We start from the raw sequence: 22,647 nt of genomic DNA, 5'->3' as shown, positions 1-22,647 counted from the left end.
GCAGGGCTAAACAGATAGGTGAAGTGGTACAAGCAACTGTATGAACAAAATGCCTAAAGGAATTCGTAGTGACTTTAAAACTACATAAACAGTTAAAATCCATGCCATGCAAATTGCACACCCTTTTACTTGTCCCACACGGGTTTTACAGTGATTTAGGTTTTCTGGCTCCAGCTATAAAGTTACAGTAGCAGTCAGCTGTTTATAATAATCTTATTTTTAGATGCAATAAAAACATATTTAATTGTTAATGGATATGTTTCCAATAGTAAAAAACCTGAGTCATATGTTAAGACTCCCAGGTCAGATATACATTACAAAGTTCTGGTGACCTGGATAATATTGTCACAGGACTGACTACCTGTATATAAAGAGAAAAGAAACCCTCTCAGCCAGTAACCCTTTTGAAGGAAAAAGGCCTGTGGGTGGTCACAGCTAAATTGACAGGACAGCATACTCAGACTCATTATGCAGACAGGCAGCACAGTGGCCACTGGGGGAAGTTTCCTGTCCTGTTGGCATATTGCACTTTGATGTCTGCGTACACATTAAAAGCAGCAGAAGCTATTTCACAGGCACAGTCTGAATTTTGTAAGTACTTTATAGCTAGATCAAGTTGTAAGATCACAGTCAAACTAGAATATATTAATCCTGGCTTACAGCTCTCATAGCTCAACTACAGAGTAAGTTTCTGTATTTAGTTGTTAAACAACAAATATATATCTAATGTAATACTAAACACCATAATTTATTGTTTTGAGTTACAGTCACTGGAGAAAGACAAAACAACAAACAAACAAGGTAGATATTGAAGGTGATTGGCTTTCACTCTGCACCCCCAATGTGCCCCAACTGAACGGAAGATACTGTCCATCAGAGGAAATATTTTCCTCTCTGGAATACCTTGGCAGCTTGGGTTTTGGGTAAGGAAGGGGAAAGTGAAGCCAACTATGCAACTAATGATTTTACCAATGAATAAAAAACTCTTTCCCCCCAATTACTTTTCACGTCTAGAAATATGAGGTATACACAAGTAATGTTTTATTAGAAATTCCTGTTTGAGTTCTTCAAAGACTTCATATTAACCTATATATTCTTTCACCTCTCTTCCCAACCTCAAAGACAGATGCAGTACTGCTAAGAAAATCTTGCTGTGCCACGCTGCTTACTTTGGTAGCCAGAGACACAACGTGGCAGAGCTGCAGAAAGCCGAGAGAATTCACATACGGTGAAATGATTTCATTGAGGCAGCAGAAAGATCAGCTATTCCCATGTCATCTTTAGAACGGCTGCTATACATGTGTCAGTGCACAGAAATGGAAGCTCATTACTTCTTGGAAAGGAAAAAAAAAATTCTTTAAGGATTAGAATACAAAAACCTCACACAGCCTAGAATACAAAAGAGCAGCACCCTCTCTGGACATGTTTCTGCCACTTGGCACCTGGCACATTTCATATGTGATCTGCTCAAGGCAAGAGCTCTCAGGAAAGCATGGTAGTAACCATCCTCCCCTTCTAAGCAGCTCAAAGCCATGAGAAAAGCACACAATTGTGGTTCCTGCCATCTTTATTCACTGCCATCTCTAGTGTAATGACAGACTTACCCTAACTGCTCGCTTGGTCTCAAGCGTTCCCATCGGAATCACACTGGCAACATGACCAGGGCCAGCACACGGGGCCAAGTGGACAAGCCCTTGAGGCTGCCTTTGCCACTTGACAGTCTCTGCAGGATTACACAAACAAGCAGGACTTAGGATAGCTGACCTCTCATTTCCCTCTCAGCATTATCTGTGTTTGCAGTATGAATTTCATGTTTGTCAGGGCAAGAACCATGCCAGATGTAAAAAGAAGTCTTTTAGCTGAGTCCTGGATTTCCTACTTCTCTTCTGTGGGGAATGGTTTGCGACCTTTTTTGAGAAAGAAAAATAAGACAAATGAACCACATTGTCTCAGTCTGACAGGCAACACCCTTGTGTCTTGCTAACCTGTGAAAGTTTTACTGTCCTTTACTGACCTATGCAGAGAGTTGAGCTGGAAGCAAGAGGTGCAGGATATGAGTCAGCAGCACCTGCAGTATAGGAGGATGGTGGGAATTAATAAGTTCCACATTAAGTGAAGAGGACATCAGTTGACTACATAAGTCTGGTTCCGGATCAACTAAGCATAAAAGAGTGAACACCCAGCTGGCTTATGTTAAACTAGGTACTGCAAGACTCTTGATAATCCTAGAATTTGTATAGTCTGTTTTAACAAACAAAATCCAAGGCAGAAATATCTTGTTTCTAACAGGACAATGGGGTTGTGGATGGTAGCCACCTACCACAAGGTCAAAGTTGAAACTGAAACAAAAAATAGGAAGTAATCATTGAGGGAATTATGTTAACTTTCACTTCTAGAAGAATAGAAACTCCACAAGCTTCATGCTTAATGTTGACAGATGTAAATAACACACATAATCAAAAGAATACATGAAGATTATGCAAAAAACTAGAGAGATCACTAGCACTATATAGGATTCCTTCTCCTTTATGTATGAATTGAAATAGAAGAAAAAAATAAAAACAAACCCTGGAAAGCAAGTATTATTCCTCAGGTTTACATTCTGATGTAGATCAACTACAAATAGCAGGGGAAAAGTTTACCCCTTGCTGTCATAACCAATCACTTTATGAATGCAGTGCAAGTGCTATAGCAAGTGCATACATATTTTGCATTTTTCAATCAATGGTTTAGTCTTAAAATATATATTCAATCAATGGTTTAGTCTTTCTCTTATCAAAAGACAAAGTTTTGAAAATTCCCAGTGGGGGAAAAAAATCCTGGCAAAACATGGATTAACATACTTCAAGGGAGGAGTTTTTTTCCAACAATAGCAAGATTTAATCCAAAATGAGATGATATTTTCACACTTCTATCAATACAGCAAATAGAATATTATCTTCTCACTTTTCCACAGTCTTGGGAAAAAGAAGAACTCAAAGAAGTTTTGCTGGTTTTTAAACTGCTTCAACATGTCAGTGGTTTTTGTTTATTTGTGTGATTTTAATAAGGCAATTATAAAAGTTATTTAAATTTTCTACAAGTGACTTTAAATGATCCACCAGGATCTTACAGCATATAAACCAGAAAGGGATATATAGAGTTTGAATGCATTGTATATAACACACTTTATCCAAAAGGTTATATAACAAGATTGAACTTGCTCCGCAGAAAGAGTTTGGCTAATCTTGTGGATTCTTCATTTACCCAGCCAACTTCTTAGTGTTTCATTCTGTTCATGCAACAGTGCTCCTCAATGCATAAATTAATTACAGAACCAAGACTCACTATTGCTTTCCCTTCATTATGCTTTACTTTGGTCTCTCAGGAACTTGTGCCTTCACCTAAGCAGAATTTTCCTTACCTAACTGAGCCTCCAGCACATGCCACTTCATAGAAAGCTGTCCCCACATCTAAGCCTGATAGTTAAAGAATGCATGTAAATACATGCCTGGTTTTCACTCTGCATAGTTTTGTGATACAACCAACAGCAAATTAGGCATCATTTTTGGCTGTTAGTTTAGAACACAGAATACCCAGAAGATTTCTTTACATGTCGTGCTCTTGATTTCTTACTTAAGTCATTTTGTCACAATTCATTATTGATTTATTTTTAAATGAGAAAACTCCTGTTCTGAGACTTCGATGTGGCTGGCACCTTTTTTTTTAACAGTCTTGCTAGTTTTATTGCAATATGTTATTATCTCCATTTAGGTGGAGAAAGCACAGAGTGGGATACCTTGTGCTCTACTGGACTTTGAAAGCACATTCCAGTGAAAGTAATCAAGTACTTGCTATGAAGAAAACTGTGGATTAGAGCTCAACATCTCTTTTAATTTACTGATTAACCAGCACAGAACAGGCTGTCCAGTAAGAACACCAAAGACAAGAAACTACCAAACAAGATACTATCAAACACAGAGAAACACAGAAATAGTCTTTACTAGAGAGAAAATACTCTTGACTAAATAACTGCATGTAAAGAAGCCCTGTGTATGTCCTTCGAAGGGTGTAACTGAGTTTGAAGAGGGATTAGAAAACATTGACATCTTAATCCTACACAGATACCTTTACACTTGAGAATATTCACTATTTAGTATAATTCTGAGGAAGCCTCTGTAAGGTTTATTTACATACTCAGAACCAAGGAAGAACACTGACATTCCCCAAAGCAAACTGGAACTGCTCAACATGAGCTCCAAAATCTCTCTGCAAGAGTTTGTTGAATATGCCAGTGAACTCCTATTTGCATGTGAAGTTCTATCACATTAGCTGCTCTTAAAATTCACACTACCCAATCCCAGAATCACCTGTAAATGCAAAGAGTATTTAAACAACAGCATCCTTGCTATGGGTTAGTGAATCCATTGTGTTTGTGTGGCCATGCTTTGGTAGCTGGGAGGACTACAGGGGTGGCTTCTGTGAGGATCTTCTTGAAGCTTCCTCCATGTCCAGCAGAGCCAATGCCAGCCAGTTCCAAGATGGATGGGCAAGGCTGGGCCTATCAGAAATGATGGTAACACCTCTATAATAATGTGGTTAAAAAGGAAAAAAATGTTATTGTTCCAATGTAACTGCAGCCAGAGCAGAGAGGCGTGCGAATGTGGGAGGAACAGCTCTGCAGACACCAAGGTCAGTGCAGAAGGAGGGGCAGGAGGTGCTCCAGGCTCTGGAGCTGAGATTCCCCTGCAGCCCCTAATGGGGACCATGGTGGAGCAGCTGTGCCCCTGCAGCCCACGGATGTCCCTGGGGATGCAGAGATCCACCTGCAGCCTGTGGAGCAGCCCCACAGCAGAGCAGGTGGATGCCTGAGAGGAGGCTGTGACCCCATGGGAGGCCTGTGCTGGAGCAGGGTCCTGGCAGGAACGTGCAGACCCATGGAGAGAGCTCACTCTGGAGCAGGTTTCCTGGTAGGACTGTGACTGCATGGGGGACCCACGTTGGAGCAGGCTGTGCCTGAAGGACTGAACCCCATGGAAGAGTGACCCACATGCAGCAGTTCAGAGAGAACTGCTGTCCATGGGACAGACTCATGCTGGAGAAATTCATGGAGAGCTGTCTCCTGTGGGAGGGACTCCATGGCAAAGCAGGGGAACAGCTCCTCTCCCTGAGCAGTGCCAGGAGTGTGATGAGCTGACCATAACACCCCCATTCCCTGTCTACCTGAGCCACTGAGTGGGAGGAGGTAGAGCCTATGAAGGAGGGAGGGGTAAGGGGAAGGTTTTTTTAAGATTTATTTTACTTTTCATCATCCTGCTCTGATTTTGTTAGTAATAAATTCAATTAATATCCCAAGTTGAAACTGTTTTGCCTGTGATGGTAATTGGCGAGTGATCTCTTCCTGTCCTTATCTCAACTCACAAACTTTTCACTGTATTTTCTCTCTCCTATCCCGTTGCAGAGGGTAGGGATAGAGACTTTGGTGAGTGCCTGGCATCCAGCCAGTGTCAACCCACCACATTTTACTATTGCATACAGCCTCCAGAACCTTCCAAAAATGTGTGTGAGTGAAGTTTTTCAGAAGAATTTGTGTTTAGATACAATGCCATTATAAATAAAATGTAAGACATAATATTGTCACACCTCCCTACCTTTATTAAGGCTAGTGGCTTAAGAATCTGTCCTGACTTTGCAGAATAGACCTGCTTTCTAACCAAGTGGAATGGACCTGCTTTCTAACCATTCTGCCAAGTGGAAAAGAGTTTTCCCACACCTTCTCCCAGGCACTGATGATAGATAGTATTTTTCCACTCTTTAGCACCACTATTTTAACACAGCACCAATTATACACATGTTAAACAATGCAGGAAGTTCTTCAGTGGACTGAGTCTCAAAAGGAACAGAGTGACAAATTTCAATCTGGGCATTTCAGGATTTTTTTCTTCTGGGTTTTTTGTTTTTGCAAGTGCAGAGTGTCTGTGGAAACAATGCTAAAATGATGAATTTGTAACAGAGACCAAGCACTTGGCTTTGTTAATCCATAACTGCTGACAGTGACAACCCAGTGAAGAGAGGAAATAATTGATTTAACATGCAAAGGGCAGTCTCATTAAAGACAGTAATACAGGCAAAGCACCTCCCTTTGTCTCTATGTATTCTTACTCTATATGCTTCATAGTTGGTAAAATGAATGAGGGTAGAGAATGTACATTTGTCACAGGCAGAAACACTCCTTATTTCAGTCTTTTAAGTGCTCATCTGTTTTTCTTGTTTTTCAATTAAAATTTAATCAGACTAAGTGATCCTTTAGAAAGGCAATCTGTTAATTAACCCGTATTAGACAGCAGAAATCATGCTCTTCAAGTACAATCTCAATTTATTATCCAGAAATAGCTCTCATTAGTCAGAGACAAGAAGGGGGGGAAAGATTTTACATACAAATTTAGAAGATATATGCTCTGCTCTGGTTTTAGCTTGTTATCTGAAGGCCATGCAATAAATCATGAATTTGGAGGAGATGTAAAGAACTATCTCTTTACATGCCTGAACCTGAAAGACACATAAAACTCTAATTGTGGCTTAAATATAATATTTATGAGTCTAGAAACTTCAGGACACAGTCCAGTGGAAACAAGTTGTGAGTTTACAGATAAATTAATTCTACATCATTGTTTGGAAACAGAAAAGGTAAATAATCCTGACAGCTATTCCCTGCTTGAATGGATGATCAAAATTAGACAAAGCATGAGCAGCATCAAACAGGATACGTAAGACTTGATGATAAAAATTTGATGGCACTCTATAGTGCCAGCATTTGCTATATTGAATATTTTTTTTCCTTACTTTCCCCTGCACACACTCCACTCACCACATCCTACCTCCCAATTAAAAACCAGACATTCACGTGCTGGACATTTTAGTAATTCATATAGATGTAAATGGCGATCACTGCAATGAATTCTACTCTATCTACAAAAAGTCCATAGGGGTGCTTCTACTTGGAGAAACAGTCTTAGTATTGTTTAATGTTCTGCAAGATTAGCTGCTCAATCAGGGCTGGTAACAAGCACCACCACCTTTTCCTTCCCTCCAAGGTGGACACAAACATCACAAAGTTTTGCAGGGAAAGTTACAGCTGAGTAATAAACCTAATCAAGAGAGCTTTCCTGAGGATATGATGCTTCCCAAGATGCAAGTGCACATTTTTTTTTGTGTCACTTGGCATGGAGAACAAAGATTTACAGATAATTTTAAAGTTAGTGGAAGATATCTTGGTAAACAATCCCCATTGAAATGATGAGAGAATTATCTCCTGTGGGACAAACAAATGGGTGGAGATCAAACTTAACCCTCCTAGCTTCCCAACTTCTGCAATATCTGAAAATTAATAGAAAGACAGTAGTTCCAGGAAAGGCTCTCAATTTAATAACAAGAAAGTGCCGGCCTGTAGAAGAGAACCACAGAAAAACCATTTGACTTAGTTCAATTATAGGGACAACAGACTAGCAAAATACAGTTTGAAAGTCATCTATTTTCTTTAATTTCCTACTTCAGTCTAGGCTGTAAACTTAAATTCTCCTTGAATTAGCCTGCAGTAACAGGAGAACTCCAAAACTTCCGTATCTTGAAATTGGACCTCATTGCCCTTGAGAACAACATAGGTTTTGTCATTAATTTTATTTAGAGAAGATAAGCAAGTTGTACTGCAAAAATAAAGGGTGAGAGGAGATAGCATTGCTTTCTTTTTACTGTATCATAAACTATAATGCAAGACCACAAACAAAAACCATTTAAACAAAAAATCCATTTTGGTATAGGAATAAACAACAAAAAAATAAGTCTGAATGAAACTATGCTGCAAATTAAAACAGGCTCTCAACCAGGCAATAGCTGTTAATCAAAGCATTCAGCACGGTAGTGTATAAGAACCTCCCTGCCCAAGCCAAGGTCTAGATTAACAGTGATTAGTTTAGCTAATGTAAATATTTCTGCAATGTAGTGTTAGGGGTAAGATTTTGGATCTGGAATCCTTATTACTACTATAGCGCACTGCGGAGCATATTTTGTCTTTAGTAAAATCCTCTTAGTAAGAGAGGAGGAGCTCTTCAGAGAGATGGCGGGAGAAAGGTTTTACTCTTCTACCATTTTCTGTGGCTCCATTTAAAGGGGTGCAGGAGCTCTTCCTCAAGGATGGACACAATGCCGAGTGCCCAAGAGATAAATGGTGAAGAGCAAACAAATTACTTGGAAAGAAACAACTCTACTGATAAATAGAAGACTAATACTTTTGCAGCATGAGCTTGATTTATTTTTTCTCCTGACAGACTTCTAACAAGAAGGACTTTAAGTAAGATTTGAGTCATGCAGAATACATATCATTTTCTTTCCTGAATATACTAGCAATTCTACAACATGGATGCATTGCCCTACTGACTTTGTGAAGCCTTATCTTAAGGCCACATGGAAAAGAAGTACAAGTCAAGATCACTGATTTCGTAATGATACTTTGCACTCCTTATTTGTACCAAGTGCTATTCTACTGAAGGTTTACAGATGGCTGTTACATCTACAGTTACAGACATAACACAAGAGCTGTCCTCTTCGGATTAAGCACATTTTGCATGGAAATATTCCATCTGACAATGGAAAAACACTAATCTCAGCAACATGGTCCAGTGAAAGGTATCCCTGCCCATGGCAAGGGGGTTGGAACTGGATTATCTTTAAGGCTCCTTCCAACACAAACCATTCTATAATTTTTTTCTTTTGCTTTGTAAGAAGCAATGCAAAAGTTACATTTGTTTTTGCAGCTTTCCATCATAAGCATCTATTTTATAAAACAGTGTTTTAAAAATAGGCAGTGTAAGACATTTTCAGTCAAAACACACACGTGTTTTCTAAAAAGTCCTCACATGGTGTACAGGAGTGTTTGTGGAAACCTGTTATAGGCTGCCCAGACATGATTTGGATAATACTTATTGATTTCATGGTCCACAATGAGTTCTATGTTTTGCCTTTCTCCATCCTCACGGAAACTTCCCACACTACCTTTACTGAAAGGAATGTCCTAAATCTGAGGCTTCATTTTTCATGCAGTAAAATTCAAGAATAGAATCACAGAAGGATGTTCAGCCCAAACAAGGCTGAACCTAAGCACAGATCCTCTCTAAGGCAAATTGAGGCAAAGCCAGCATTGCTCACGTGAACTGATAGAAAAACAGAGTAGTCAGGCCTTTGGAAATATCTGTTGCTCTTTCTACACGATGAAATCAAGCATGCAAACACGCCTTGAAGAGAAAGTGAACGTAACACCACTGATCAGAAACCAAGCAGTTTTAAGATGCTACATGGTGAATTTTGAGGGGTTTTGATAAATTGAACCATTACAGTTGAATGAATAATCCCTCACTACCAAACTCTACTGTCCTGCTGCTAATTTTGCTTTGACATAGCAACTAGCTAACAACATGCTTGATTAGAGACCTCCTGGCCCAGATGTATAAAATAGAAGACTAGGGGTAAACTACTGTGATGAGAGAATTAATTAATTCTGCAATAACCCCCCAAGTTTTGGAGTAGTTTCTATTTTAGAGTGAAACATGAAGTAATTGAGATTTAGGTGGTATGAGTCCATAAAAAACCAATTTCAATAACTGGAGTTCTATTTCTATTATGCAGTTCAAATAGGTGGTACTGTTTCCTTTGGAAAAAAAGGTCTAATGTGTAGGGAAATTAACCTCTTGGAGGCATGTCAATATTTTTACAGCATACACTGTTTAAGACTTGCTTGGGTATGATGTATAGCATGGACAGTTAATTTTCCCATAAGTCATAATTCATAGGACAAACAATGTGAGGGATATTAATGGTAAGAGATCAACAAGGTTATTTCCTTTTTGTGACTTTCTGCAGAGTTAAATAATAAGTGAAACTCTTAATTCAGCAAATAAGTTAACTGGAACTATTTTGTCATCGCAGAATTGAATACTGAAGCTTCCCTATTTGTGATACTTGCAGATCCTATGCTTCAGCAAACTAATGTTGCTTAATTTTATTTCCCCTTTTGATTTCTGTGCAATGGATGTAAATACCAACTGTTTTGAAGAGGCATCTGGCTTTCTTGACAGATCATGACTACAGAATTTAGCAGTTTATATTTTTCCCCTATTAATTTCAGGACTAGAGTCCAGTTTTATGAACTACTTAATAAAGTATTTTGATGAAAAGCATATTCAGTGCTTTACCAGCATTCCCTTGCTCTTTTGATTAATGCAGTAATAGAAATGTTTCCTTTTCACTTTCCCAAGTTCCACATAGACATGTTCTGAAGACAAATTAGCTAAAGGTTATTGCTGCATGAGAACTGCAGCTGTTCTGCAGATGCTGAGTGTCCCTACTTTTCATTGACTTACCAACATTCTCATTCAGAAATAAAACCTATCAGACTATGTCATAGCTTTCATTAGTATAGCTTAATTTGGTGGACTTCTGTTCCAAAATGCTTATAACACACTTTGCCTTGGATGGAGAAAAGAAAAAAAAGGTATTTTGACAACTTTTATGTTGCATCAACTGAAATTAAGACACTGGAATAATCTGTAATACCAGATTAGGCTTCCTTCCTATCTGACTACATACATGGTGACTAATGTAGCCAACTCCCCTTTAGAAGGGGTTTGGAAAATGCTGTTGTCCCCATTTCAGAGATAAGAGAGTGGAAGCAGAAGAGTCAAGAGTTTAATCAAGCCCTCACACCAGCTGGTGACCTGTGTTAGGCAGGGCTAGAACCAGACTGTTTGCATGAGACTCTTGCAACAGAGCTGGTACCGATTGCATAAGCAGATGGTAACCCATGGAGCAGTCTGTTTCCAAAATAATACATTTCAGTTCAGTAGCAATTGATTTAAGTAGATTTAAATGAAACCAAAACAGTCCTATTGTCAATAAAAACACAGTTTATTGAGATGAATTTATAAGATGCAGAGGGGTTGGACAGAAAATGTTGATATTACACAGGAGAAGTAGAAGAGGAAACTGAGTTTAAAATTAAGCTTCCCACCACCCCCTCCCCCCCAACCTGCCATGCTCTCACTGTATAAGAACAGTTAATTAGAACAAGTCAAAACACAAGTGATCTAAACCTGAGAGCTTTGCTTACAGAGGCCCAATAAGCTTCTCAACTCCGTGAGTGAATTGAAACATAAAGTAACACTGCATACTATATTTGCTCCCATTTATAGCAATGCATTAAAATATGCTTCAGGTTAAGAAATTAACAGAAGCTACTTGTTAAGAACACTCTAAAAATTGTTCGGTTTCTTAGGCACCAGAAGCAAAGTGCCATAGACCTTTGGTTTCACAAGCACTTTTGTATTGCATCCCCAAATTTCAACACAACCTTAAAGGTCTTGTTTCTCTGAAGACATGCTAGAGGCTGCTGCTGAAGCATGCGAGTAGCATCACACACCTCATTTCCTATTTAACAACTATCCTAACAACTTACTTGTCTGACAATTCAGGGAGCTTACACATGCTAGAATAAAAATCTTGCTTGTCCCAACAGCATCAAATAAAACAAAGTGATCAGACTTGGGTGGAGCAGAGTACTACTTGCAACAACATTTTTAATCAGGTAGACTTCTGAACTACAGAACAGGAACAAGAAAAAGACACACTGTTGGCTATTAACGCTTTAGGGTAGTACCTTCACTTAAGCCACCTTGTTAAGGCAAAACAACCAGGTTTCCAGGGTCAACCAAAAACTTTTCATAACTTCAACCACACCAGTCTATATATCATTCCTGTTTCAGGCAGCAGGAGGAGGAGGCAAGGCAAGGCATGCTTCCAATGTCAACAGGGACAGGATGCTCTGTATGACTAGCAAGGTGATGGGTTTCTCTTAAGGGGTCTAACAAGGGCAAAAAACCTGCCACAGAAAGGCTCTTAGCTTTGAGACTTCTGTTATTATGTATTTAGCTTTACCCAGGGCTTAAACCTAAAATAAAGTATTTTTATTATAAATCTCTTCAACACTAGGTTAGCTGAAGACTGATCTTTGAGGAGGACTGGGGAAAGAGTGGAGGCTGCTCTGAACAAATATTTTCAAATACAGAGATCTGCCAGCACAGTTACGGCAGGCTAGAAAGAAGTGTGATCAGTAACTGAGATAACAGACTAGGAAACAGTCTGACCTAGACACTCTCAGACCTGTAATAGCTTGGTTTGCCCAGTTTATTTCTTCTGCTGGGTGAGTGTATTATACTGGCAATAACATCAGTTTGCTGCTAAAAGCTAGCTGTGCATTAGAATAGTTCTTAAACACAGTTGTGTCAGCATATATACAACCCCTTTTTTTTGCAGTAATTGTATAACATTAAAAACTACATACACAACATACGCACAGGAACACAATCTTCTGCTATCTTAATACATTTGGCACTACACTAGTAAGTACACAGAAGGGGCTTTCTTACCAAGGGAGCTTCCAACCACTATTCCTCCCATACCACATCTAGTTCCTGGTCAAACCCCACAGGTAAACTAGAAATTGCATATATCTTGTAGAAAGGATTTTAAGTAAGTGAAAAAGTAAGCTTAGTCAACTGAAAAATCTTTCCACTTTAAAACTACCATGCACACTTTGAGATTCATGAAATTTCCCATCCATTTGCAGGTTTCCTCTGAACAGCTAACACAAGACAAATTGCAGGCAAAGAGTAATGTACAGCATTGATGTGTGGTAGGTAATTAACAGACTCTGTGCTCCATCACTTCCCAGCTGTCCCATCCCTGAGGATGCATGAAAGCCAAACCACTTTGTCACCTTCTTGCTACTATTCTTGAAGGCAAGATGGATCAAGTGGCAGCAGTACCACAGTTGTTGCCTTCTGCTACTTTTCTCCTTCCTAGCCCAGATTTCCTGCAACTGACATCTGTGAGTGTTCAGCAGCATCCAGTACCTTCTCCAAAGCTGAGACAGAGGAAGCGCTTATACATTTCTAAGTAGAGAACCCTCAAGCTTAAAAGCTGCACACATACAAGATACTAACGAAGTCAACAAAACCACAGAAAAACTGCAGTTGCCTCAAATAAGTGAGACGGTCTTTCCAAGATGCACAGAAGTCGGCTGAAAACACCTACTCAATATCTAGCATGAAACTACTTTATGACAGTGATTCTCCACTAGGAGACAAGATGTAGCCAGCTGTGAGGACATATGTCCAAATAACCAACTGTCTAATTGCAGCAGAGCTGAACAAGCATTATTAAAACATGCAAATAAAGCCAAGGCAGTCTCAAAGTTTGAACTATATTTTACTTCCCCTAAAAATAAACTAAAGACATCTATTCTCATTTCATTAATCAAGTTGACAGCTTTAGGACCTTGCAGAGACTATGTAACAACTTAATGAAAAAGCATTGTTATCCTATAGTAACAATCCAGTTAAGACACCACCAGAAAATCTAGTATTACTGTAACAAATAATGTAGAGACACAATAAAGATGACTACTGGGTTTGCTGCTAAACAGAAGCAACTTCAAAAATTTTTGCTCTCTCTCCCTTTCCTTGCCTTCCACCCGAAAAGCCATGAAAAAAGTTGGAAGCGGGCAAGTGGTATTTTAAAAGGGCAATTGGTAGTGAGACAGGTGAAAAATTTTCAGAGTGCACTGATAAAAATGAGAAAGAGTGAAGCATAAACTCCAGTGCCCTTCAAAAACCCTCTGTGCCAACAAGGCAAGCACTGATTGCCCTCTGTCATTCTGCAGTCACGTACACACCACTTAAGACAGGCCTGAAGCCTTAACTGGTGGGTTATCATAGATCAACTATTTAACTTTATTTTAACATATTTGCATTACAGTCTGTAGCTGGTTAACAGCAACTGTAAGAGCTGAGCATGTGGCAGGTTGAGTGTTCCAGCCAGACTAATGCAAGAGAGGCTAAGGGAGAAGTTGGTATCACAGCGAGCTTGATTAAATCCTTCCCTTTGTTCAGCTGCTTGGCTCCAAACACCTCCCCTGTTTCTTTGGTGCCTGGAGAAGATTCATCAACCTCACTTCCATTACAGGCCAGAACCAATCTACTCACAAACTGCTGTGTCTCTAGCGAGGGACCAAACACGATTCTTGAGCAACTTTCCTTCACATCTTTTTTTACTCATTTGGAGTGGGCTGGGAGTAGCAAAGAAGAGCAGCAATATGTGCATTTGGAGGTCACACAGAGAAGTCATCACTGATAATTTGATATTTTAGCCAGGCCATCAAAAATACTGTATCATATCTGGCTTTGCTTTCTACCTCAGGACCTTCACAACCCTTTGCAGAATTATTTTCAAGTTCCATCAGCTATTACTCACTCGCTGCCATTATCTGACAATCTTGTGACTTACTTTGCAGTTCAAATGAATGTTAACTGTCACTGTTGTTAGGAAGTATCAGAATACAGAGACCTGTGATAGGTCCAACTGGAACATTTTTGTACCTCTTGCAAGCTCAAAGAGACACACAGGTCTGGGGGTTTTGTTTCTCAGCAGCTGGAAACTGCTTACACAGTATTTCCAAGATGCCGACACAGAACAAAGTCACTTTTAGTATTTGCCAGTTTGCTCAATCACAATCTGTGTCTACCTTTTCACTAAGGCAGAAATACAGTCCTACAGACAGGCTGATCTGTAGAAATTGACCCCACAACAGAGGTTAAAAAACACAGGTCCATCGTTAAGAAACACTACAGATACACATATGGTTAGAAAAAGAAACATAACCTATTATTTGTTTCCTACTTCACTTTTATCATTCACATTTCTTTCTCTTAAGAAAACCTGTGTATGAGGTTTGATTTTAAAACATTTCAGAAGCTATTTTGCACCCAAGAGTGTATTTGATCCACTTGAGTTCACACAACACAATGCAGAGGGGAAAAAAAAAAGGAATCACTTCCCTACTGTTTTGACTGTAAATAGAGCTATTAGGGCAATACACGCCTAGGAATAATCTCTCCTGCCTACAATTCAAGAACCTGGTGTTTTAAAGGAAAGATCTACTAATGCTAGAACCAGCAATGATGATGAGGGACCTGACAGAATCAAGATGGAAAATAAAGGAAGATAAAGCTCCTTCAAGCCCAAGGCATGCCCTCAGCAGACAGTGCTAGCAAAAATGCAGAGTACATATTACATGCTTATTTTGAAAGTTCAATCGGCCTCAAAGTGTGGATCTCCTGAGGATGTCAGCAGCACCACAGGTGGTGCTTCAGTGTTTTAATTTAACTGAAGAGTGCAAGTCTTCCACTCGTCCTGTTATCACATTCTGTTACATACTACAGAGCAGATTCAATTTGTGATGAGCTAAGTTTGGACTAAACAAAGCCCAAAATCATACTACTATTCCAACCTACTCCAGGAAGAAATTTAACTTCATGTTCCTAAGCATTCAATCCATAGAATCAGCATCCATAGACCAGCAGATCCACAGCACCAAAGCACACAAACATTCTCCTCTGCTCCCCAGCTGATCAGATTATTTGCTCTCACTTGTAATCCAGCTTGTTTCTGGGTTGTGTATTATTATTTTGACATCTAATTGCACTACCAGCAAGGAAAACAACTGTTCTGACACTCAACAGCATTCAGAGAAAAGCAAAACAATTCATTGTGTTTAATTATTAATACACAGCAAAAACAACTATTTGTTTTTAAAAAGGAAATCTGTACAAACTCATCCTTACACTATATCTTCACTGGCTACAGAAGGTATCTTGCAAAAACCATATATACAGTATGAACCAAAGCATAGAACAAGCTGTTGATAACTTGCAAAACTACTTGCATGCCATGGTCTCTGGAGCAGAGCTTGCCAAAAACACACCTAGTAGCAGAAGGTAACACGCAAGGTAACACAAACATTCAGTTCTAAGGTAACAGAAGGACAGCATACTAGGAACACTCAAAGATTAAGTTCATAAGAGGAAAAAGGAAAAGCCCATAGCAGAAAAATTATGGCTTCTGATCGATTGCTATTGCTCCATCAGCAGAGTTGCAGTGTATGCACTATCAGCTTTGTTTAACCATGTTCCAAGAAAGTTCAAACAATTTAATGGTTAAACAGGGAAAAGGGAAAAAAAAAGGAAAACACAACAGAAAAGCATGCCTGCTTACATTTGGTTTCCTGTGTAGAAACACACAGAGAAAAGTAGTGGGCTAATGCAGCTGGACAGCAGCAGGAATTTCTTTGCAGAAAGGGCTGTTAAGCATTGGAATGGACTACCCAGGAAGGTGGTGGAGTCACCATCACTGGAGGCGTTCAAGAAACAACTGGACATGGCACTCAGTGTCAGAGTCCGCTTGACAAGTTGGTGTTTGGTCAAAGGTTGGACTCTATGATCTCAGAGGTTTTCTCCAACCCTAACGATTCTGTGCTGCCTGTCCTCAATTCTTTCCTAATGTTGCAGTGGCAGTACCCCTAAGTCACACTCTGAGGCATCTTAGTTGGCTGTGGACAGTGGTCCTACATTTTCATTTCAGTTCACAGCTGCTGAATTTGGACTATGCATAATTAAGATATCAATTTGAACAATCTAGGAATACCTTTATCACATGCATAAGCCTTAATTTACACAGTCAAGTTTTTATATGAAAGATATTGGAAGTAGTTAACAACTTTGTTTTATTGGCAGTCACTTGTCCTTCTTTGAAAGATGCTCAGCTTTACTTTGCTCAGCCTATGAAAAAGGCTTTGCCTTGAAAGAGACAAGTCAACTGTGATTCCAGATAATTAATTCAGTCCCCTATTTATCCACCCCACTTTCAATATCTCCAATGGAAGGGATCAGGATGATAAACAGCAAACAAACAAACAAAAGTAAGTGTAGAATCTCATTTATCCATCTCCTGAAGAGCACAAGAAAGGGAAAATATTATGAAAAAGATGCCACTATTAACTTTACACTGAAAAACAAATCACTCTATAAAGCCTAAGCAAAAGCCATCATCTCCGTTAAATGTTGAATAAAGCATTGAAAACCTAGTTGAAGTTTTTAAGAAAACTTTAGTTTTTCTAGTTTGCAGACTCAAAAGTGTTGCACATAGATTTAAACCTATGTAGGTAGCAGCTTGAAATTAAAGCAATGTGGGAAACAATGTTCAGAATGAGAGAATATTCTTAAATTTTCACAATTTAAGATAAATTCCAAGAATATTCAAGCAAGCTTCACCATCTTCAAACACAACCCAAAATCCCGGAAATGCACCTGCACGTACTTGTGAAAAGTGAAGACACTTTAAAACCGGGGAGTAACTAGTATTAATCCACTTAACTGTTATTTTCTTTAGCATAAACCATGTGCCATGTATATTCCAGTAGCCATCCTTAAAAGTCTTCTAAAATGTTTGTTCACAGCACTGGGCTTTAAGTCTAAGCATTTCAGTTTCTAAAGTTATTATCTCAGGCCTGCTTAGAGTCTTATATGCTTCTCAAGCAAAGACTCCAACTATTTGTTCTGAGTATGTTTGTCTGCTTCCCCTAAACACAGGCAGCAGTTTCTCTTTTCATTTTATTGCTGTTTTGAAAGCAACCATTTTCACTCATCTGCAAATGATTCCCTTTCTTTTCACCAGCCTTGATGTTTATCAGTGGGACCTGTATCATTTTTCAAGGACTCTGGTGGGCAAGTAGATTTCCTGGTAAATAAGACGTGGCCCCGGGTAGGCAAACCTTTGCTCATGTGAATAGACAAAATTGAGGGTCAAGAGGGCACCTCCTTGCATGAATAGCTCCTTTATCATTAAAGCTGATGTTTCACAACCAGGATGGAGCAATAAAGAGTAAAAGTAAGGAACTGGAGGAGAGGGAAATGACTGAATCACCTTATATTTGGTTCAGTCTTCCAAACTTCCTCCTACAGCAGGGTAGATAAAAGTGTCATCACTGGATCCCTGCTTTGCTGCCCTTCCTAAAGAATCCCAGGACTTAGGGCCACTGAAACAAGTGGCTATGACAAGCCACAGAATTGTATCAACAGACAAAGCTGTTGCACTACTTTTAAGATCCTACAATGATGATAAATACGATATACTGACATTAATACTAACAATGTTAATTTCTGCACACATTCCAAAGAGTTATGAGACATTTCTCTTCCAAAGTAATTGTACATAGAGATGGGAGATTACACAGCTCCTTGTGTCAATACACAGTTGTGGTTGAGGGTCTTTAGAGGCTTAAATAATGTGAATAAAGTGGCATCTCAGCCACATTATATCTGAGCAATCAGCTCTACCCAGAAGAACATGGACAAGCAGAAACCAGCCTATACACTGCCCAGGGTGAGCTACCTTTAAAATCAGGGTCTACATAATGTTACTCTGAGAAGTGTTTAAGTACTTTACCTCTTACAGTTATGATAAATACTATGGTACTCTCAACAATCAAAAGCAAATAGATTCTTCACACAAGAGACTCCTAAAAGTTGCTTTTAAGCAAGTTTATTTTTAGGCATTTGTCAGGATGCAGGGAAAAGGCTTTCTTTTTAGCATATCCTACAATACTTAGCTTGTAAATTTTTGCAAGTGTGTTAAACACATTTCTATAAACATTTATTGTGGTGTATTTCTACTGTAATACATTGTGAAATTTTTATTACAGAATATAAACTTTAGACAGCATTTGACCAAATACAGCCCACTTAATAATCAGTCAAACTGCTGGTACAGAGATGCTGGTCTGTACGTGAGCTGAGAATCTGTGCTGATAAACTATTTGTCTTTTTAAGTGCTCAAGATCAACGCTACAGATCTGGCTTTGTAGCCATTCCACAAAGTTTCCATTGCATTTACAGCTAGCATTAGGCTCAAAGGAACACATGAGCTAACCTGGGTGGGGAACAAGGGCAGCAGAGAGACCGGTCTCTGAATAAGTCAGTCCTTGTCACCTTTCAGGCTGCTTCTGGAAACAAAATTGGCATTGTTAGTCCAACTTCAACATTTCTTGGCATCCTTTTATTTTACCAACACCCATTTAAAATTCTACAGTTGGTGATATTTGCTTTAGAACTTTATCCAGTATGTTTTAAATGGGGGTCTTAAATAGAACATCAGAGAAGTAACAGCAAAGCCCAACATGGCACTGTAAAGTCACATGAGTATCAGTGGGGACCAAGATCAGAGTGAAAGAAAAGGCTTCAAGATGAAATTACCTATTATAAAAGAGACAACAGCAGAAAAATTAGTTAAACCACGCAAAATCCCAAGCACAAATTTAGGGAGTCCTTGGAAGAAGCTAGAGGAAGAGGCTTAGAGAAACAAGATAGAAGTGGGGATGAGGATGGGTGGGGAGTTGTTAAAAGCCTATTTTTCAAATCAACATGCTCTGGTTGTGAATAGAGAATAAATTTGGAGGTTTAATAGGAGAAGAGGATGATCAGGTTTTGTGAAAGGGATGCAAGCAATGTTTTAAAGATTCAGCAGAACCAAACAGAAGCAGCATTGAGTGGCTGAGAAAGGACAACTGCAAAGACTATTTCTGATATTCTTTACAGTTATTTAGGACAGAATCCTGATGTCCTTACATGATTCCCCCCCTCATCAGTTAGCTTCAGCTAGGTTAGATTTCACCCTACCATTGTCCTCTGTCAGATATGTCACACTCCCCTCTTTCCCATCACTTCTTACATAGAACTTGAATATGAACAGGCACAAAAGACTACAACTCTAAAAGAGAGCAGGCAGTAAAGTTTGCAGTTACCAATAACTGTGAAATAAAGGCATTTACATTTGAGCTAACCTGAACTTAGGATGACAAGAGAATATCTATGTGGGATCATCAGACTAGCAAGACTGGACATGGAAAGTAGGATAGGATTGGCAGAAGTGCAGAGGGAAACCTCAAACCACGTATGATACTATCAGCAGGGGCTAATGCATTAGAGAGGAAAGGCCCTCCACATTTTTTCATTACCATCTTGTATTTTAAGAAAAAAAAAAAATCCCAAAACCAAAGAACCCCCAACTTTCTGCCACTTCAGGATTCACTGCGATACTCATAATGGGAAAAGACAACCAAACATAAAACCCCGTTAATTTACATTCTGCCTCAATTTATTATGAAAATTAATTATAATTTTCATAATAAATTGAGGCAGAATGTAGATCCTGCATTATGTCTGCAGCAAGTTAAGTGTGCCATGCACATCCCAATCCGAACAATGCTTTTTTCCTTAAGGACATTAAAACAGGTTTGGGATATAATCTAGAGTAAGATTTCATTAAGACTCCAGAACAACAAAAACCTACTCCAAACACATAGCATGTCTTTCATTTTTCAACGTCTCTTTATAGTTTCAAGCCTCTATCCACCTGTTCCATTAAATACCACAGACACTTAGCAAGGCACTAAGACGGGAACAATAAGGACATTGCCACCAGAACGCTCAGCTATCTGAAGTAGACAGAAGGAAGCCACCAACCGAAGAAAGGGAACTTTAACCACAAACTTTGAGGATAAAGAATCTATACTCTTCCAAGCTTGCACAGCATCGCTTACACCAAGAAAACTAATAAGCCACTTTGCCATATTTGAGCATTTTAATCGACTTTTAGTAAATTTGAAAATAAAATAATTTTATAAAACTCCAAACATAATGAACAGAAAATCTTACTTAGCATAAACATTTCTGAAATAAAAGTCCCAAATGGCTCACTCTCACCACTGGAGCCCCACACATCTGGGCAGTCTGTGTTTCATAGTTCACTACTGCTTACCACGGTATTTTAACGGATTCCACATCCATAAGAAGGCACTAAGTTTATATAGCTCTCGGATTTAATACACGCTATCGATGAAGAATTAGGTTTGAAGAGCATTCTGCCGGATGAGCGAGACAGGACAATTATCAACTCCTTATGGCTTGGAAAAAAGTCAGTCTCCTAGAGTATAACAGCGCAAGAGTTGCGAGCATCCCTCCATGCGAGCCGCGCACCCTTTCCTCCCGTTACCCCGACTGACCTGCGGGACCCCCAGGCACGTCTCCAGCATTTAGTAAGGGAAGAAATTAAAAAAGAGAAAGGGAAGAAAATCAGACCAAACACAAGAGGATCGAGACACTTGGCTTCACCTTCCCATCCTCTTAACACAACATCCATTGAGGCAGAAGGAGCCACCGTGGGTGCTAAAACAAGAGCCGCATTCACGGGCGCCGGGTTGAGCAGCGGCCAGGAGCACACTCCGGGCGGCACCTCTGGGCCGGCCCGCTGAAAATCAACCCCCAGCTCCTTCAGGACACAGAGGGAAAGAGAAGGCTCTGTCATTAAGTAGTTAGGAATGATTAAGAGGTTTCCCTACGCTCCCGCTCCAGGGACAGTTTTTCGGCACCGGGCTTTGTGAAGGCACAGACACAGCCGGGCTGCGCCGGGTCCCGGCTGGTTCCTCAGCCCGCCCGCCCACGGGCGCGGGGTTTTCCGCTCCCGGGCGCCCGGCAGCACCTGCTGCTGCTGCTGCCGCCGGCACCCCCCGGCCCCAGCCCCGGTGGCGCCCGCTGTACCTACCTGCAGGATCCTGTCCAGACCCTCTTGGCCCAGGCAAGGGAACTGCTTGAGCAGCTCCGTCTTCTGCCGCTTATAGTTGTCGGTAGCCGAGCGCCAGTGGGGCTCCTCCAGCACCTCGAAGATCGCCGCCCCAATGGACAGGTAGAAGATGATGGCCGAGGTCAGCAAGGGGCCCCTGTCCACCATGGTGCTGGCGGCAGGCAAGGAGGGCGGGCGGGCGGAGTGCGGCGGGTGGGCGAGCCGGGGCGTGTGCCCCGCGCTGCGGCCGTGGGTGCCCACAGCCGCCCTGTCCTTCCCCTGACACCTCTGCCTACCCTGGCTGTCTGCCGTACCTCCTCTCCCGGCTTCTGCCGCGTTCCCTTAGAGTCTTCCACACTCCCCTTCCACACTCCCCTCCCACTCTCTCCTCCTCCCTCCACTCCCCCCGGGCTGTCTCCTTCTCTTAGTTTTCTCCTCCCTCCAGAACAGCGATTTGAATCTGGGGCTCTCCCGCTTCCTCTCTTCCCCCCGCCCGCGCATGCGGCGCTGCCGCTGGGGAGCGGCCGCCGGGGCGCGGCGGCGCTCGGCCCGCGGCCCGGCCGGGGGCGGGCTGTCCCTGCGGCGCGGGAGGGGGCGGTGGGGTCCGGCCATCGCCACCGCCAGCCCCCGAGGGGCCGCCTGGGGGAAGGGGAGCGGGGCCGCGACCTCCGTTCTTCCCGCCCTGCCTGCCGGGAGCCGGTGTGGGGCCGGGAGGGCAGCCCGGCCCCGGCCTCTTCCCCCCGAGTGCGGTTGGTCCCTGCGCCCACAGCCGTCCGTGCGTCCCTCTCTGTCTTTTCCCCAGAGTCAGAGTAAGAAGGAGTAACGTCGCTCAGTTTTATTTTACTTGTTCCCTCATGCCGGCAAGTTCAGCGGAATTTCTCGTTTTCGACGCCGGGAGGCTGTGAAATGAGGTCTGTGGCTTTCCTGGATGCGTGGAAGCCTGAGGGGAAGCTGAGCAGGAGCTTTGAGGAGAAAAGATGTCCGTCCGCCGATTTCACCCCTTCCTGGGATGTCCGCACGTGGGCATTACAGTTCACTAGGAGCAGAAACTGCATCTCCATTTCTTTCATGCCTTTGGTACCCCTCAATAAGTATCGCTATGTCCCTGTC

General features: G+C 41.0%; 1 protein-coding gene across 1 annotated transcript in view; it reads right to left on the bottom strand.

Moving 5' to 3' along the window:
- Window positions 1–21,897, bottom strand: part of KCNK5 (potassium two pore domain channel subfamily K member 5) — a 34,716-nt gene extending 12,819 nt beyond the window's left edge. The window contains exon 1 of the mRNA XM_030946103.1: window positions 21,520–21,897. Coding sequence (XP_030801963.1) covers window positions 21,520–21,705 — 186 coding nt within the window. The 5' untranslated portion in view covers window positions 21,706–21,897. The remainder of the gene's footprint in view (window positions 1–21,519) is intronic.
- Window positions 21,898–22,647: the final 750 nt, after the last annotated feature.

This window comes from Camarhynchus parvulus, chromosome 3, assembly GCF_901933205.1.
Source record: "Camarhynchus parvulus chromosome 3, STF_HiC, whole genome shotgun sequence".
Taxonomy (NCBI): domain Eukaryota; kingdom Metazoa; phylum Chordata; class Aves; order Passeriformes; family Thraupidae; genus Camarhynchus; species Camarhynchus parvulus.
This window is presented reverse-complemented; position numbering and strand designations above follow the sequence as displayed.